The sequence below is a fragment of the Madurella fahalii genome (genome assembly GCF_045866475.1).
Source record: "Madurella fahalii IFM 68171 DNA, scaffold_4, whole genome shotgun sequence".
NCBI classification, from domain to species: domain Eukaryota; kingdom Fungi; phylum Ascomycota; class Sordariomycetes; order Sordariales; genus Madurella; species Madurella fahalii.
This window is the reverse complement of record NW_027263974.1, coordinates 4,950,703-4,969,342: the sequence shown is the minus strand read 5'-3', so window position 1 is coordinate 4,969,342 and position 18,640 is coordinate 4,950,703. Positions and strand designations below refer to the sequence as shown.

The following is an 18,640-nucleotide window of genomic DNA, read 5'->3' as shown; positions in this document are numbered from 1 at the left end:
CCAAGCCGTAGCAATCGTCGAGATCTCTGGGCCGTTCCTGAATGGGTGCCTCCATGTCGACAAGGAAGTCATCGTCAATAGGCTGCTCAGATGCTGATCCGGAATTTCTTGCCAAACTGTCTTTTTGTCAGTACTTTTAGTTTCTTTCAGAACCGAGCTTAGCTGAATGGGTACTTGGGGACGACTCACTTTGACTCAGATGGTGGTGGTGGTGGGGAGACAAAGTTGATGAAGGGGTAACGTGTCTTATAAGCGAGCGGTACATATAAGCGAGCGGTACATATAAGCGAGCGGTACATATAAGCGAGCGGTACATATAAGCGAGCGGTACATATAAGCGAGCGGTACATATAAGCGAGCGGTACATATAAGCGAGCGGTACATATAAGCGAGCGGTACATATAAGCGAGCGGTACATATAAGCGAGCGGTACACTTTCCACTATCTACCCACAACTATCCTAAATTACAACACAACCACTAGGAAATAACAATAACTGAACCAGAAATAGATGAATCAGACGATTCTCCAGCCCCCTGACATGTACGTGCATTATGGCCAAGCTTGCCGCACAGACTACAGCACCGAATCTTCGTACCAGACCCCCCTGCACTACCACCATTTTGGAGTCTTTCATGGATTACCTGCTCACCTACAGCCTTTTGATCCAGTAGATCCTGTGCTTCTTATACGGTAAGAGACCCTCCAAGCCGTATACGTGTTTTTTAGCTCTCCGCCGCTTACTAAGCTCCTTAGTGGCCTTTCGTAGTGCCGAGACCTCTGTATGTAAAAGGGCCACTTCGTGTATCACAGCCATCGTACCTTTGGCTAGTTGGTCTACAGTAGCTAGTATAAGTGTCGGAGAACTACCTTGGTGTTGGATATCCGGCCTTTGATAAGGTCTTTCTGTAAGGTGGCCTCTCGGGGGTTTTGTGGTGTTTGAGATTGCTAAGGTAATACCTGTCGGAAAGCACGGCACCTCTGAATCTTGGAAATGACAGTTGAGGATTTTATGTGTGTTGTCTTGATTCTGTTGATTGTCCCTCTGTCTCTGCCTTCGTCTGTCCCGTCTATCTTTGCTGGAGAGTTTGCTCCTTTTATAGACGAGATACGCGTACAGGATGACGTCCGTACAGTGGCGCAGTTAGCTACCAGTCTTCCTTAGCTCAATAGAGTACATGGGTTTGGCTCCCACACTAGATCCTGTGATCCTGATCCTTTGGCACATGATCCTTTTGACAATACCGTATCTGGCTGCGAGATTGGTGGAGTTGGGGTTCGGAGACATATATCCAACTTGGAAATGACCTTTTCTAGATCGTACGGTATAAGACCTGCTCCGGTAAAAGCTCCTTGGATATTCTTCTCGGTAAAAGAAGTAAAAAATACTACTCTAAACGTATAAAGGAATTCCAATTTAATAATATATGTAATATATATATATATAAGTTCCTCGATTTAATAGCTGTAAGCCCTCTTCAACGGTCTAAAACAACTAATATCTAATGGTTAGACTAGGTACAAGGAGTATAGAGGTATATAAAGTGTAATAATATTGTACTCCTGGCAATAGATTTCGAATTGGTCGGAGTGGTAGCTCTCGTAGCTGTCGAGGATTAAGAGCCGGTATTTCCCTTTTATCTGAAATGCCGTATGAAAATCGAAGTGCCGGATCCAATCTAGGCCTTTCTTATTGGTAGTCCAGCCGTTATCGGTTATTCCGATATACCAGGTAGCTGGAAGACTATAATCTCGATACCAGCTTTCCTAGTAATATTTCCCTTTTAAAAGAATAAATAGTAGGATAGCCCAGCTTTAAGTATTTACTCTTTAGATAACTGTAGCCTATTTACAGTTACTAGGCTAGACTTTTTTAGCTTACCTATAGCTATCGGAGGTAGTTACAACTATACTAGTGAAATGGAGCGGAAAACACACATCCACTCCATCAACAAAACAACAAGATAACAAAACAAGGGGAGGGACAACGACTGAGAAACCCGACAACAAACCAGGATTCCCAGCAACGCAGCTTGGACCAAAGTAGCAACAAAGACAGGCAGGACTCCCTCTGATCAGAGGGAGGCCGCAAAGACAGCTCCCAATGGAGCAAGCAAATCGAAAGAAAGAATTGGTTGAACTGTTGATCTTGATTGTCCTTGACTGTCGAGGCCGACAGTTAGGACAGTCTTAAATACAGAAAAAAAGTGGGTTCTCAGTCCAATCACCTGATCCAGCCCGGAGGGCTGGGAACCCGATACCCCGGACCTACACCGCCGGATCCGAAGTCTCAGAGTTGTCTTAGAGTGCTATCTGGCCAGTGCACTATCTCCCACTTCACTAGTAGTAATTATACCTATTATAAACCTGGTCTCATTAAAGTTATATATATCTTTATTAAGAATATTATATTTAGCTTTAGTATTATATATAAGTATAAACTACTTACGGATAATCTTCGGATCTTCGTATTTAGTTCTCTAGTAGTCGTATTTATATGTAAAACGCGTCCGGAGTTCTGGTTAGCATTTAACAAAGTTGTGAGCTCAGAGCTTGCTGACAGGGGGTGTGTTACGTTTGTATAGTAGTCGGTTAGCTATATCTTCTATAAAACGAAGTTGAGGAGGGAATGTATATATATAGAGCTCAGTTATATACTGAATAATCGTATACTCCTCTAGATCCGTAAGTTTTTATGAATTAGCTGGGGTATCGCGTCGTGTAGACCGTCCGTCGCGTCGGGTAGACTGTCAGATCGAAAATGGGGATTGCTGTGAGAAAAGGAGAGTGAAAGGATGATTCGCATTGAAGGAGCGGCGTCTGCGCAGCTATCGCTTCTAAGGAGGTGGTAGGTGACAGTGTTGAACTCTGAACGTTCCAAAACTTCCAGCGAAGCCGGTAATTTATAGGCTCTTGACCCTGGCAGTGCCCTGCCTGCACCTGACACCCTGTCAGATCGAAAATTGGGATTGCTGTGAGAAAAGGAGAGTGAAAGGATGATTCGCATTGAAGGAGCGGCGTCTGCGCAGCTATCGCTTCTAAGGAGGTGGTAGGTGACAGTGTTGAACTCTGAACGTTCCAAAACTTCCGGCGAAGCCGGTAATTTATATGCCCCTGACCCTGGCAGTGCCCCGCCTGCACCTGACACCCTCCTGCACCTGACACACCCTCCTACACCTGACACAGATAGGGTTATTGGTAGTACGTTATAGATCGCAGCTGCCTTTCGAAGACTAAGTTTTGGATTATCTTGTATAGCTTTGAGGGCTAAAATAATCCTGGATTCGACTGAGGAGGAATCTATGGCGAAATGGTAGTAGAATTGGTAAAAGGAGTTGGAAGGTCGTATTATGCTAAGAAAGTGTACCGCTTGCTTATTGTGAGGACCGGCTGGGTAAGGTCGGCGTAGGCGTAGGACGGAAGCCCCGAAGCCGCAGCGCCAGCGGGGTCGCAAAAGCAACAACAATGCTAGGCTAGAAGGGCGAGGATATCGCGTCAGAGAAGCGTCGAAGGAGCGTACAAGCAAGGTCGATAACGGGGCAGCGAGCGGGGTAAGTGAGCCCAGACGCTGTCATCGTAGTGCATAAAGAGGGGGGTAGAAGACAGGACTTAGGAGAGAGACAGAGTTCAATAAGACCACTATCCTACCCCTAACGAGCACTCTACTCCTACATTGTATATACACTACTCGTACCCAGGTACTCTGGTCCTACTACCCTTGGGTCCTTAACCCTCATACGTTGAACTCTTTGCTTTCCAGGTGACTAGACCGTCCGGAGCGAGTATAGCACCAAGGCATCAGCGCGCTACTCTCAATTAACTTGCAAGCGAAACAGAAGGCTCGCTTACATCGAATAGCCAGCCTTCCAGTATCGTACAACTTCCTGATATTCCTGAGATTTCGGATACTTAGGTCCTTAATTCCCTTAGTATAACCTAAGGGTACTTACCTGCAGACGAGCCGTTTATTAACCGCTCTTCCATAGTACAGACGGACATACCCCTGTCTGAGCAACAGTAGCGACTGTTTAATAAGGAACGACAGCTCGACAAGCAGATTACTGTCGTATGCCAGGAGGCTATACTACGCTGTAAGAGAGCTGAGCTTAAGCTATTCCTCTATCAGAATTAATGTGCGCTAGAACCAGTGCCTCTGGCTAATCCTATAGTGTATCTATCTTGGGAAGCTCTTTTGACCCCTCCTGAGCCCGCTCCTACGACCCCTATAAGCGTAGTGCCCTACCAGCTTAGGATAGTCGTATAGGTGGGAGTGATGTAGAAGACCTCGACTCTTACTTATCCTATGTATAATAGGTCTAATATAACCGCTCTTCGCAATTTTCTCTTCGACTGTAAGGCGAACTTCCGCCTTCTCGGCAACGTTCTAAGTAGCAACTACGTTATATATGTGGTAAGCTGCCTATATGGAACCCCTAAGAACGCTTAGGTTAAGTATATTACTGAGTAGGAAAACGACCCTTCCTTCGACCTTGCCTTAGTGATGTAGGAGAAATTTATTGAGTTCCTTTGTAGTTAGCTTTTAGATCCGGAGACGCATGCCCTCTCTATAGCTATGTAGCTTGATAACCTATATTAGTACGACGACGAGATAGTAACGGAATTCGTAGATCGATATATAACTATTACTACCGACCTCCTCTATTAGATAGAGGAGAGTCAATAGGTAATTGGCCTCCTCCTGAAGTTCTATAGAGATATTTACCTAGTAATTACCTATTAAGCTACCTTACCTACTACTTACTAGCAGCTAGTAAGTACTACCTATCGGATTGAAGACAGTTAGCAAGTTAAAGGGACTTCGGGATACTGCTCCTAACTACGACCCCTACTAGAACCCCCTACAGTACTAGAATCTGTCGAGAGAGGCGCCTAAGCTCTGCTGATACGACCAAGGTATAATATCGTCTGCTATAACTGTAGAAGGGAGAGCTATATCACTAGGAACTGTCTATTAGGGCTATCTAACCCCTTAGTACCGGAGAGGGCGGATAAGCAGTAATAACACTGCTATACCTATAACCAGCCGGGGTACTATTTAACTAATTGCCCTTAGGCAGTATACCAGCACTGCAATCAAGTAGAGCACACGTCATTTCGGTACCCTAGCGACGACCCTGCTACTAGTAGCAACTAGATCCCTCTGTAGGAACATATAAGAGCCGTAGTAACAGAGAAATAGGACAACGCTGGGGATATCTCTTATTGTATAGAGTCTGATTAATAGTCAGGATATAAGGAAGTTGGAAAAAGGCACTTGCGATATTCGACTTAGGAGTAGATTACAATCTGATTAGCTACAGCTATCTTACTAAGTACTCTCTCTTTAAGTACTTCGAGCTATCGGTAGGGATTACCGGTATCGGAAATCAACTTGTATGGACCTATAGAGTATATCCCCTTTATATACGTGCTGTTGACTATAAAGGCAGAGCTCAGATGTATCTCCTATACTTTGTTATTACGGATATTAAGTCCTTCATCGTCCTATTCGGCTAACCCTGGCTCGAAATGGCCAATCCCGATATCGACTTCTGTGCTAAGATGTAGGTTTACCAGCCTAAGGTGCTACGAGTGGACTTATATATTGAGCCTAAGTAACAGTAGATCAGATCGGTATTTGCCCTTGCAGCTGTTATCCCCTCTAACAAAGACCCTACTAATATAGCGTATAAGCTAGAGTAGCCGCGGCTCCTGGAGGCTTACCGGGTATATAAAAAGCTGTTCTATAAGTCGGGGATCTTGCCTTTCCCCAAGATATCGGTAAAGTACCGCATTGAGCTCGTAGATAACGTGTAGCCGCTCTAGGGACTAATTTACCTATTGGGGGTGACAGAACTTGAGACCCTATACGAGTGGCTCAGGGTTACTACTAAGAAGGGCTAGATACAACTCTCTATAAGCCTTATAGGCGCCCCTATCTTATTCGTCCTAAAAAAGGGGGGTAAATTACGCCTTATTATCGACTACTGAGAGCTAAACGCAGTAATATATAAGAACCGTATACCTATCCCGCTAATTGGAGAGATCCTTGACCGTCTGTCAATGGCTAAGATCTATACTAAGATCGATTTAAAGGATATATACTATCGTATTAGGTTCAGCGAAGGTGATAAGTAGAAGACCGCCTTTCGTATACGATACGGCTACTACGAGTTCCATATAATAGCGATAGAGCTAGCCAACGCCCTAGCGACCTTCCAGACGTATATTAACTAAGCGTTATCTAGGTTAGTAGACATCATATATATCGTCTACTTAGACGATATCCTGATCTATAGCGATAACGGAGCAGTGTATAAGTAGTATATAAAGGAAGTCCTCAATCGATTAGAGAAAGCTGACCTCTATATTAATCTTAAGAAGTACCAATTTTATACTACTGAAGTCGAGTTCCTAGGGTATATAATCTTACCTAAGGGGATCGCTATAGAGCCGTCCTACGTTGAATCCATTATGCAGTAGCCGCTCCTTTACAGTGTATATAATATTCAAGTCTTCCTAGGATTTATAGGGTTCTACCGTCGTTTTATTAGGAACTATTCGAAGATTTATACTGAGTTGGGGAAAACAGTCCCTAGAGGACAGGGTCCCTCTGATCAGAGGGATACAGTTGCTAGGATGGTACCCAGGGGCTAGAATTTGCTGTGGGCCCATTTTTCTTTCGCACTATAAGTAGGGCCGTCCTGGCTATTGCTCCTTAGACAGGACAATTAATTCAATACCTTTCTTCACACTTGTTGCAAGCTCAATTGACGAGCTCTCCCTGTGTGCAAAGCGATCTCCCTCTGATCAGAGGGAGCTCTATTTGCACATGTTGTTTTGACCTTGTTTAGGCTGTAGGGACCCGATTTGTGGTGGTGTCGTCTGGCCTGTCTTGTCTATCTTGTCTGTTAGGCATTTGGCCGTCTTTGCCCTCCCCCTTGTTTTTGGTGGGTATGTGGGTGTAGATGTGTGTTTCTGCACTATTTCAATACCCCTTTAACAGACCTCCTGTATAGCAACCAGAAACGCCTATTCGAGCTTATAAAGGAGGTAACCGAGGTGTTCGAACTACTTAGATGCAAATTCGGCGAGGCCCCTATCCTTAGGCACTTCGATCCTTCCCTGCCTATCCGTATAGAGATAGATGCCTCGAAGTGCGCGATTAGAGTAGTGCTTTTGTAGCTCTATGAGGATCGCTAGTACTCTGTCGCTTTTAGATCGAGGAAGCTTATACCTAAAGAAATGCGCTACGGTACCGGAGATAGGGAGCTGCTTGTATTCGTCGATGCATTCCGAACTTGGTCCTAGTATCTCCTTTATACTCAGGTCCTAGTTGTAGTCCTAATAGACTACCTTAACCTGGAGTCCTAGAAGACTAAGAAGAGACTAAGTTTGCGGTAACTGCGTTAGAGCGACGACTTAGCTGCGTTTAACTTCGTTATTAAATACCGCCTTTCAGAACCCTGCTGATAGACTTTCGTGTAGGCCAGACTATATAGAAGAAGAAGAGGCGGGTGAAGACGCTGAGAACTCGCTGCTTCAACTCCTGTAGAATAGGATTGAGTGTAAGCGACAGGAGAACCCTAGCCTCTACCCCGTTGTCGCTACGGCCTGAAGACTACTCCGATCATCTACCACAGTTATACTGCCGCTGTATATAAGAATAGCAGAAGATAAAGAAGTTATTGAGTAAGAAAGAGAAGAGTTTGAGAGGTTGCTGCTAAACTAAGAAGGCTAGAGTAATATTGTAGTCTAAGAGGTCTGGGACTATAGCGAGAAGTGCGGCTACGGCTCTATAGATAAGGACGAAGACGTTGTATCGGATGCTAATAAACAGATACACGTTGCTAGCACTAGCCCCTCCGATAGGCTGTCTTATAGTTTTCGTTCTATATTCAGCGCTGGGGGCCTCTGCCGTCGTATAGGGAATAACTCTTACGATGAGGCTGCACCTAATTACTATATGCCTATCGTAGGCGCCGCAGGTACTAAAAACGGAGATTACGGGACCCAGGCGATAGGAGGGTAGCTATCTTTAGAAGAAGTGTTGCTTGAGGAGTAACTAAAAGATTAATGGCTTTAGTCTAACGCTTGCAAGCAGCGGCGTAGGAGTGGCGAAGGCTCTTAGAGAGAAGGAGAGGACGGGCTTATCCGTTATTAAGGCAGAGTATATATTCCCCTATCCCTTAGGTACAAGCTGATTAAGAGCTATTATAATATACCGACTACGGGTTATAGAGGCTTTAGGAAGACATAGGAGCACTTAGAGCGCAATTACTTTTGGCCGTCTATGAGAGAGGACGTAGTGATATACGTTAATAGCAACTGTGTAACCTGCTAACGTACGAAGCTGTATATGCACCGCTCTTACGATTTACTCGCAGCGCTGCCAGTGCCTGACGGACTATGGTAGATGATTATAGTGGACTTCGTTATAGGCCTACTAACCTTGATCGACCTTCGGATAGGTAAGGCGTGTAATACTGCCTTAGTCGTAGTAGATAAGTTTATAAAGTACGCCCTCTATATCGCAATAACTGCGATGCTTATAGCAAGTGCCTTTGTAAAGTTGTTCTTTGACTACGTCTACTGACCCTTTGGACTTCCCTAGTCTATCATATCCGATAGGGGCAGCCTGTTTATAAGCTCCTTTTAGAAGACCTTGTACGAGCTTTTAGGTATTAAGCGGTGTGTGAGGATCAAGGATCCAAGGGTAGTAAGACCAGAGTGTCTGGGTACAAGTAGTGCACGTACAACGTAGGAGCAGAGTGCTCGTTAGGGGTTGAGTAATGGTCTCATTGAACTCTGCCTCCCTCCTAAGCTCTATCTCCCGCCCTCCTTCTTATGCCCGTGACAGTATCGCTAGGGCTTACTTCCCCGCTCTACTACTTTGTCGTCCTCCTTGTTGGTACGCTCCTTCGACGCTCATCTGACGCGCTATTTATGCCATTCCAGCTTAGTGCCGTTGTTGCTTCTGAGGCTCGCTTACGCTACGGCTCTGAGGCTTCCGGACCGCGCCTCACGCTAGCCCCGCTCAGCCGGTCCTTATACAGTGCCTGAGTACTACGTATTACCTATAGACAGATAGGTAGATGGAGCGTCAGAACTAGATACTCGAGTATTACTTACGTACGTTCTATAGCTACGATTAAGCGGATTGGGTATATTATCTACGCTTTGTAGAGTATGCCTATAACGGTTCCTACTATACGGCAATGCGGTCAATGCTAGCCTTTTTTCTCTATAGGTTCTACCCCCGAAATCCCCTAGACCCTATAACAATCCCTAAAAGCTCAGTTCCTACTATAGATAAGCGAGTAAGACGCTTATCGGTAAGCCGCGAAAAGATCTATAATATCCTTATCGCTACTAATAGGAACTACAAGAAGTAGTATAATCGAAAGTGGGAGGACAAGACGTTTAAGGTTAGTTAATAGGTTTAGCTCTCGACGAAGTACCTTAAACAGCGGTATCTAAGTAGTAAACTTGTAGATAAGTATCTAAGGCCCTTCAAGATCCTTAAAGTTATTGGTAATAAGAAGATAGTATATAAGCTAGACTTTCTACAATACTATTATATCCATTAAGTTTTCCCAATTACCCTACTCGAGCTATTTAAAGGTAGCAAGGAATAAGTATAAAAGTAGTACAAAAGGGTCGACGTCGAGCTAGAAAAGCAGTATTACGAGGTAGAAGCTATTATTGACTATAGGGGTTCAGCGAGAAATAGGTAGTTCCTGATCAAATGGAAGGGCTATTTGTTAAAAGGGTCAGGCGCTAGTCCAAGGATCAGGATCATAGGATCTAGTACAGGAGTCAAACCTATGTATTCTAGTCAGCTAAAGCAGGCTGGCAGCTAACTGCGCCACTATACGGACGTCATCCTATACGTATATCTCGTCTATAAAAGGAGCACACTCTCTACCAAAGATAGACGGAGGATAGAAGAGGAATAGAACAACAGGGACAATCAACACAATCAACATAAGACATATAAAATCCTAAACTGTGATTTCCCAAGATTCAGAGGTGCCATGTTTCCAACACTATCTACCTGAGGATAATACCTGGGAACCCAGGGAATACTTAGATAATAGACTATTATTAAGGGTATACAAAGTGAGGTTTATAAAAACGTAAGAGCAGTATAGAGCATAAGTATATAAGAGTATATTAAATAAGGGAAAAAGCTTTAACTTATCTAAGGGTATTAAAAAACCTATGAAAAACCCGTATCTAAGTAGCACCTTATCTACTCCTCCTTACTCTCAACCTCAGTATTACCCTCCTCTACAATAGGGGCAAATGTGAGGACCGGCTGAGCGGGGCCAGTGTGAGGCGCAGTCCGGAAGCCTCGGAGCCGCAGCGTAAGCGAGCCTCAGAAGCAACAACGGCACTAAGCTGGAATGGCATAAATAGCGCGTCAGATGAGCGTCGAAGGAGCGCACCAGCAAGGAGGACGACAAAGCAGTAGAGCGGGGAAGTAAGCCCTAGCGATACTATCACGGGCATAAGAAGGAGGGCGAGAGACAGAGCTTAGGAGGGAGGCAGAGTTCAATGAGATTGTAAAGGGGTTGTTCTGGGAACACGTTGAGGGAGATGGACCACGATGTCTTGATACCGAAAAGACCTGGACCAGCGGGCGATATCTTGGTGAACAGCCTCCTATCAATTACACAGAGACTGATCCTTACGGATCAGAAGTGCCCCGCGTGAGAGAGTTCCCTCACGGGGTTCTTATCTATCCTGTATCGTGACATCATCCAGCATCATTCGGCGGGTCCTCCTGACCTTCGTCTGGAGACTCTCGTTACAGAGACCACCACTCGACCCCTAACGAGCACTCTACTCCTACGTTGCGCGTGCACTGCTTGTACCCAGACACTCTGGTCTTACTACCCTTGGATCCTTGATCCTCACAGCAAAGTAGTCTACAATATACAAAAGCAGTACCTCTATATCGCCTAAGCGCTTTCAGATGTTAGTTAAGACCGCAGTCTGCACCTCTAATAGGAGGAGGAGTTTAGGGGCAGTGCCCGAAGGCGAGGACGAGAAACCGGTAGTAGTAGGGACAGCGAAAGACGAACCTACAGGCATAGTATACAACTAGCGTAGTTAGCGCTAGTACAGTAGGTAGCGACCTCGGCGGACTGGGGCCGGGGGGTAGAGAAATCCTTAAGGGTATATAGGACGGCATTACCAGTCTCCTAGACCTCCTCCTCTAGACCAGCAACCTAAGGAAAAGCACTATTAGTGCAAGAAATATATAGTTAAGAAGTAAAAAAAAAAAAAAAAAAAAAAAAATTTAACTTATATCCTTACTAACAGCAGGGAACTCTATACGGTCGAAGGCCTCTATAAACTGGACTACCGTATTCAACGTATCGGGGGGACCTAAAAATAGTTAGATACCGCTAACAAACGCTATAGGAGCAGCGTAAAATAAGAAGGGGAGAACCTACCGGTAGGTAGATATAGTTGTAATATATATAGCAGAAATAGCGGGTACCGGAGCTCTTCTAGTTCTTATAGCTAGCAGAGGGACCCTTCTTCAGTATACAGTGGAGGTACAAGCAGTAGCTATATACAATCAGCGGGGAGCTAGCGGCTAAGAGAGGAATACTTATAGAATAACATAGCGGGCGCCCTCAGCAAGTTTGTTACGGGCCTTAGGGGTATTAGCGGTGGGTAGGGAGAATAGAGCGATATCGTCTTTGGCCTAGAGAAGCAGGTTAGGAACAGCGAATATGGGAAAAGGGAGGACCAGAAACCTACTAAGGAGCTAGGGGACGTAGAAGTAGCTTTAGACTTCTTAGGGGAACCGCCGGGCTCTTTATTATCTTCAGCCTAAAAAAGGATCAGTATATATAGAGATCCTATAAGAGCAACGAAGGCACTACTTATAAGGCGTTTATCTGATATAGCGGACTAAATAGAGGGGGGGGGAATATAGAGAGTAGAATGTAGAGAGTAGAGCGAGAGAGCAGAGTAAGAGCAGTAAGGGCGGGGACAGTGACTATAATATACTAGGTAGTTAGTAGACCGAACTACAGAAGTATAAAATAAGCGGTAGAGAAGTATAGAAGGTACGGGTAAAGGATAGAGAGGTAAGGGAGTAAGAAGGGCATAACCTACGAGAGCAAGACCGTAAGGAAAAAGAGAGGAAAGGAACTAGGAAGAGGAAAGCCCTCTTTATACCTAGAACTAGAGGAGGCCCTACTTTTCCTAAAAATAAGGCTAAAGATCAGTATAAAGGAAGTTCGAGATAGTTGAGCCGGAACGACTATAATAAGTAAAGGCAGAGCTACCTCCCTACTACGACTATATAACCTAAATGCAATTACCTTATACTACCTACTCTAACTTCCTTTTCTTAGTAAAAACCCTCTCTCCCCTACTTCTAAGTCATTGAAGCTGCGTATACACTATTATTGAGACCAAGGGAAGGTATAATACGCAGCCAAACAATCGCCGTACTATACAACGCAATGACCCCGATACTTCCGCACTTACAACCCGCAGCGTCTACATAACAACAAGCTCCGGCAGCTGCAAATGCCTACGCGGCGAGGAAGGCAAGGAAGGAGAGACGACATAGCAGCAACTCGAAGACCGCAAGAAAGTACTATAGGCGGCATCCCAACATCTAGCACCTCGAGCGCTACGCGGGGCAGGCAACCACGTAGCTAGTACGTACAAGGCCCGCAAACAAGATTGTCGACAGCATCACCTACGAAGGGGCACGTAGGCCAGATAGCTCCTAAGGGCAGGAGCCCGGAAGGAGGGAGGCTCTATAAGGACCGGCTGGGTAAGGTCGGCGTAGGCGCAGGACGGAAGCCCCGAAGCCGCAGCGCCGGCGGGGTCGCAAAAGCAACAACAACGCTAGGCCAGAAGGGCGAGGATATCGCATCAGAGGAGCGTCGAAGGAGCGTATAAGCAAGGTCGATGACGGGGCAGCGAACGGGGTAAGTAAGCCCAGACACTGTCATCGCAGGGCATAAAGAGGGGGGTGGAAGACAGGACTTAGGAGAGAGACAGAGTTCAATGAGACTACCATCCTACCCCTAACGAGCACTCTGCTCCTACGTTACGCGTGCACTGCTCGTACCCAGGCACTCTGGTCCTACTACCCTTGGGTCCTTGACCCTCACACTTATATATACCGCTCGCTTATAAGACACGTTATATCTCCCCACAGTTTCCAAACTCGGTTCCTCCTCCCACTTCTTTACCATCATCACCAATCTTCTTTGGAAATAGCAGAATCATGGGGGAAGTGCCAAAGCGGTACGTCTCCCCGTCCTTATCCTTCCCTCCAGGTTTACCTCCATCATCTGCTTCACCCTTTTTTGTTTCCTCAGCCGGTTGCTCTGAGATTTGACCTGACCGGGGTTCTAGCCTGCGAAACCCCGGCTCGGGCCGAAATCCCTTCTGCAGAGCATCATACCTAGCCGCCTTGACAGCTTTCCCCCATTGTCCGGTCTGTTGACTTGGTTTTGTGGTAGCCCCTGATAATGAAGCACCGAGGAAAAACTCGCACGGCTCATTCGATTCAGCCTGAGGCCCTCGAGGGCGCCAAGTGCATTGATAGACCCCTGGCGGCTTCCTGCCGTCCGATAATTTCCCATAACCCGAGGGCTTGCTGGGGTTTGATGACACCAACTCCTGGTCCCCCTCCTGGTCCCCCTTCTGGTCGCCCTTCTGGTCCCCCTTCTGATCCCCCTTCTGATCCTCCTTCTGATCCTCCTTTTGGTCCCTCTTCTGGTTCTTCTTTTGTTCCTCCGTTTTGTCTTCCCGCTCCTGCATCCTTATTTCGCCACGAAGGAGAATGTCGCACCACTTGCCGTAGACGGCGGTCCAGGGGAGGAAGAAATAGGCAATAGATAGCCTTTCCCATCAAGTGCACTGTGATGTTATGAGTGTCAAGTCGGTCAAGGCACCTAGCCTCGGTGCGTAGTAGGCTAATCAACGAGCGAGAGAGATGAGAGGCTATCATACCTAAGGTGTTTAATCATATCAGAGATATCCTTGAGCTCCGGGACAGCCGGGGCTAGATCTGGCTTGATACTCTCAAGATCTTTGACCACCATGTCCAAGAAATCGAAAACCTGGTGGACCGCGCCTTTCGTCACTTTCTACTCCAAAGTATCCGAAAAGCTTTTGCGTTTAAAAGCCGACATTCTCACCCGTTGTGATTGTGTGTACTCCCAAGCGGTGGCAACGCTGAGAGATCCTCGGGGACCTGAACATGTCGGTGGGGAGTCCTCATCAGGCCAACCGTTCTCTGTGTCTGGGAGCCAGCGGATGTCCAAAGGCCCAACAGGCTGCTGGGATGGCGTATAGCCTTCGGCCATGGCCGAAAGGGGGGAAATACAGACTATGGAGCTGAATAAGGTACTTGAATCGACCCTAGCGTTAACTTGCAGCAGAGATCAAGATACTCCGTTGTTATTATTTTGAAGATTGATACGGGCATGAAAAGAGACGGGAGCCCGCCATACCTGTTCTGCGGCGGTATTTCCAGGCAGAGGGCATCGGAAGCCGACCATTCTGACTGCCGGAGTCGCCTACTGTGACTTGTTGGGCTGCAGTAAGTGCCTCGGGCTCAAAACAGGAGGGGCGTCAAATCACAACGAAAACTGAGATCCACAAACACTGCTAATTCCTGTACGGTCAGCTCCGGCAGCCGCGAGACTGGCTATATGGAGGCTTTGTACTGGTACTTCCCTTTCTATCTTCGCCGGGAGTTGGAAATGGATGTGTTGGGCACCCATATAATTATGCAACCATTTCCCACCAAGTTCGAAGTCGTACACAAGTTGACGTCGTCCCATGAACATTTCCACCCATGGAAAATTTTCGCATCCCTTTTGGTTGGATTAACGAATTTAAGTCGTAAATACATCCTCTTCCACTCCGCAACGCGAAGACTACCCGCACACACATACACAAAGCGCCTACCTTGGTCTGGCTATCGATTTAACCAGAAAAGACCAGCAATAATTACTCTTTGCCGCACTGCCAGTGTACCAGACAGCCATGCCCCCCAACCGGTCAATCCTTGACAATAACAACAACCAACAATTTCCTGCTAGTGACACCGTGCCACCCGGACAACATCCCAAGACTCCACCAAGCAACAACTCTGAGTCATCCTCTCAGGCAGAGAAGAAACAAGATGCTGCTGGGTCGGTGGCGGCAGCCATCCCTCCGGGGTGGACCGACGACCCAGAGGAGATGGGCAAGGATTTTTACTGGAACCCCACCGACGGCGAGGGGTACGCGCTCGCCAAGAGCTACGGCCTAGAGGAACCTGTTCCGATCATGAGGACGACGCGGGAGTCGGGCAGCGTGATCTGCATGTTTGGTGCCGCCGGCGACAAGTATTTCCTCTGGAACCAGATCGAAGACATTGTGTGCGAGATAGAGGAACCCACTTCGCCGGGCACGATCAAGGAGGAGATTGCCAAGAAAGACTTTACGGGATTGAGGCTTAAAGAGCTCTCTTGATTTTTTTTCGAGCGGCAGGACGGGCTAGTCTAGTTGCACCCGATGGCTGTATCAACTCATTTTTTTTGGTCTGCCGCATGTAAGGTATCATCAAAGAGAGGGGGATGCATGTAGCAGCAGAGACGGAGAGAGAGAGAGAGAAAGAGAGAACGAAAAAGAAGAGAAATCGAGATGGCAAAATCCCAACCTGTTTCGAACCTGCCTGCCTGCCTAGACTAGGTATCTACCTTACCTATGGGATATCCCACAGGGGTTTGGATGCGTGTCGAGCTCGCACCGAAGGTCCTTGGTTGAACGCCAGAAACTTATCATTGGTCTTCTCATGTGTAGAGAAACACCCTCTATCAGAAGACGGAGGTGTGCATTGGGCATCAAGGGCATCCCAAATCTCCAGTCCTGGAGACCTGCAGTACCACCTGGCACCACCCATTTACTGAGCCTTCCTGGAGGGTAATACCTCAAATGAGAGGTGCCTTGGCGGCCATTTCATGCCGCTGACAAAATTGTCGAGACAAACACATCACTAAGTGTGGTATCAGCAGCTTGCACCCCGAGGCAAGCAGACCCTTCGGCACCTTGCAGTGAGTCAATACCGGCTTGAAAAATGCGGCCTGTTGCGGCGGCAGGCTAAAGAGACCATCTTAGGTACCTTACAGATGATTCTGCGCCCTTGGCGCTTGTTGGCGGCCGACCACACCTCCGTCACGCTATGACGCTGAACCCGAGGGACCTGATCCATATGATGTGGTAACTTCCGAGACAGACGCTTTCCTCCTTTAGCAATCCCGAGCCGTAGCGCTAAACCGTGATGATACCATGCCGCACTATCTAGTCATCATTGAGCTTGGTAAAAGAAGTGTCTACAACGTTAGGTTGTTCAGAAAAATGGATAACTCGACCTGGGCGCAACTACTTTAGAGACACTGGAAAAGGTGGAGAGCAACACTTTAGAATCCGAACATAATATTCATGATTTATCGACGTGTTCAAATTGCAGGTTTTTTCTTTTCCTTTCGTTGGAGTGAAGGAAAGCGCGGCTAAGTGGTGGTGGTAGAGGTCCCAAAACTGGGTCCTCGTAACTCCATCGCCATTTTAGACCCGTGGCAACTATAGCCGAGGCAGCCCAGACTGTGACCCCCTCGCTCAGTCTGGCTCAGTCTGGCTCAGGCCAAGGCGGCGATTGCTCAGTTCCGAAGAAGGAAAGGGAAATTCATGGTGTCGATTTAGGTGGTGAACGGGCTGTTACAGCAAACCACAATCACCAACCCTGACCCTTTCCAAGATCCCTTCTCGCCCCATCACATCCAGTTCGTACACTCGGTCCTTGGCAACCCAGCCGAAGCCGCCGGCAATCTTTCCTCTGCGCAGCATCCGCCAACATTGCCCCGGAAAACGTCGGCGCAGACATTGTTACACGGAGAGCAGGTGATGATCCGGGCAATTTCATCACGATTTGTGCGGCATTGCTCTTCCCGCTCTCACGCGGCAGTGTGCATATCAGCTCATCTGACCCTGCAGAAAAGCCCACCATCAACCAGCGCTACTTGGAACACCCGCTGGACCTCGAGGTGCTGGCGCGGTACCTCCGGTACGCAGAAACGATCGTACGAACCGAACCGCTGAGTCGCTTTATCAAGCCCAACGGCCGTCGTAATCCGGGAGCCCCTGTCGACTTGAGCGACCTGGCCCTGGCCCAAGAGTATACCAAAAGTCAGCACTGAGCTGCTGGCACCCAACAAGCACGTGCGCCATGTTACCACGAGAACGCGGCGGTGTGGTTGACCCCCAACTACGCGTTTACGGCATCGAGGGTCTACGTATCGTCGACGCGAGTGTGATCCCCCTGGCTACTCGTGGAAACCCTCAAACAACGGTCTATGCAGTCGCTGAACGGGCGGCCGACTTGATCAAGGAGCAGTATGGAACTGGTGCATGAGGTGCTCCAGCTAGGATACGATATGTTTATACAACTTCGAGACGCTCGGATGGCATGTCGGTATCGGCGAGCCATAAGAAACCATTTCTTGATCATGATAAGCTCAAATTTGTCTCGGACGTTCGTAAACTACTAGTACCAATAGTCGGTATGTAGTAATGGGCCGGGACCTGCATGTAACGGACCCATACGAACTACCTCATCCGGTAACACAGCCTTTCAGGGTGACCCTGATCTCGAGTTAAATAAAGCTAGGCAAGTTAACAGATTAGATCGATTCTGCCCAGTTCGTGCGAGATTCTCCAATTCGGATCCTAATTGAATCTCCTCGATTAAGGTAATCTTTGCAGAACACCGCTTCCAAACAATTTCCTGGTTGTTGCCTCCAATCGCCGAGAAACCAAGTAACTAACGTATCTTATAAGCGAGATGAACATATAAACGAATTGAACACTTTGACCGCGACGCGTCTTCTCTCCATACCACAACCAAAATCCTCTACACCCAACGATGTCTTCGGCTTCAAGAGAATCTAGGGTAATCTTAGCCCTTGAAGCTATTCAAAAGAACCCAAAACTTAGTCTCCGCGCCGCAGCCAAGATCTACAACATAACAGTCAATACCATCTGAAACCGACGCGACGGCAAGCCTGTACGATGCGACACCACACCCAACTCGCGTCGGCTTACGGATTCTGAAGAGGAGGCAATAGTTCAGTATATACTAGGCCTAATCGCACGCGCTTTTCCACCGAGACTGCGTGGTGTGGAAGATATGGCCAACTAACTTCTATGCGTACGCGACGCGCCCCCTGTCGGCAAGCTCTGGGCCCACAACTTCGTCGAACGCAAGGAAAAGATCCGAATGCGCTGGTCATGTAGATATGACTACTAGAGGGCTAAGTACGAGGATCTAAAGGTCATTGGCAACTGGTTTGCCCTCGTACGGAATACCAAGGCTAAGTACGGCATTGTCGATAACGATATCTACAACTTCAACGAGACGGGGTTTATAATAGGTATTATCTGTGTAGGTATAGTGGTTACGACCTCGGATGGCCGTAGCAAAGCGAAGCTGGCCCAGCCTGGTAACCGCGAATGGGCGACGGTAATCCAGGGCGTCAACGTACTCGGCTAGGCTATTCCTCCGTTCATCATCTTAGTCGCACAGTACTACCTCGCTAACTAGTAT

The 18,640-nt window shown here is 47.3% G+C and overlaps 1 protein-coding gene across 1 annotated transcript; it reads left to right on the top strand.

The window, feature by feature from the left end:
- Positions 1–15,240: 15,240 nt before the first annotated feature.
- MFIFM68171_08415 (uncharacterized protein) lies at positions 15,241–15,513 on the top strand (the record flags this gene model as incomplete). Its single annotated transcript, XM_071063835.1, has 1 exon — positions 15,241–15,513. One exon carries the CDS (start codon positions 15,241–15,243, stop codon positions 15,511–15,513), a length of 273 nt encoding a protein of 90 aa, XP_070919936.1.
- Between the last annotated feature and the right edge of the window lie 3,127 nt (positions 15,514–18,640).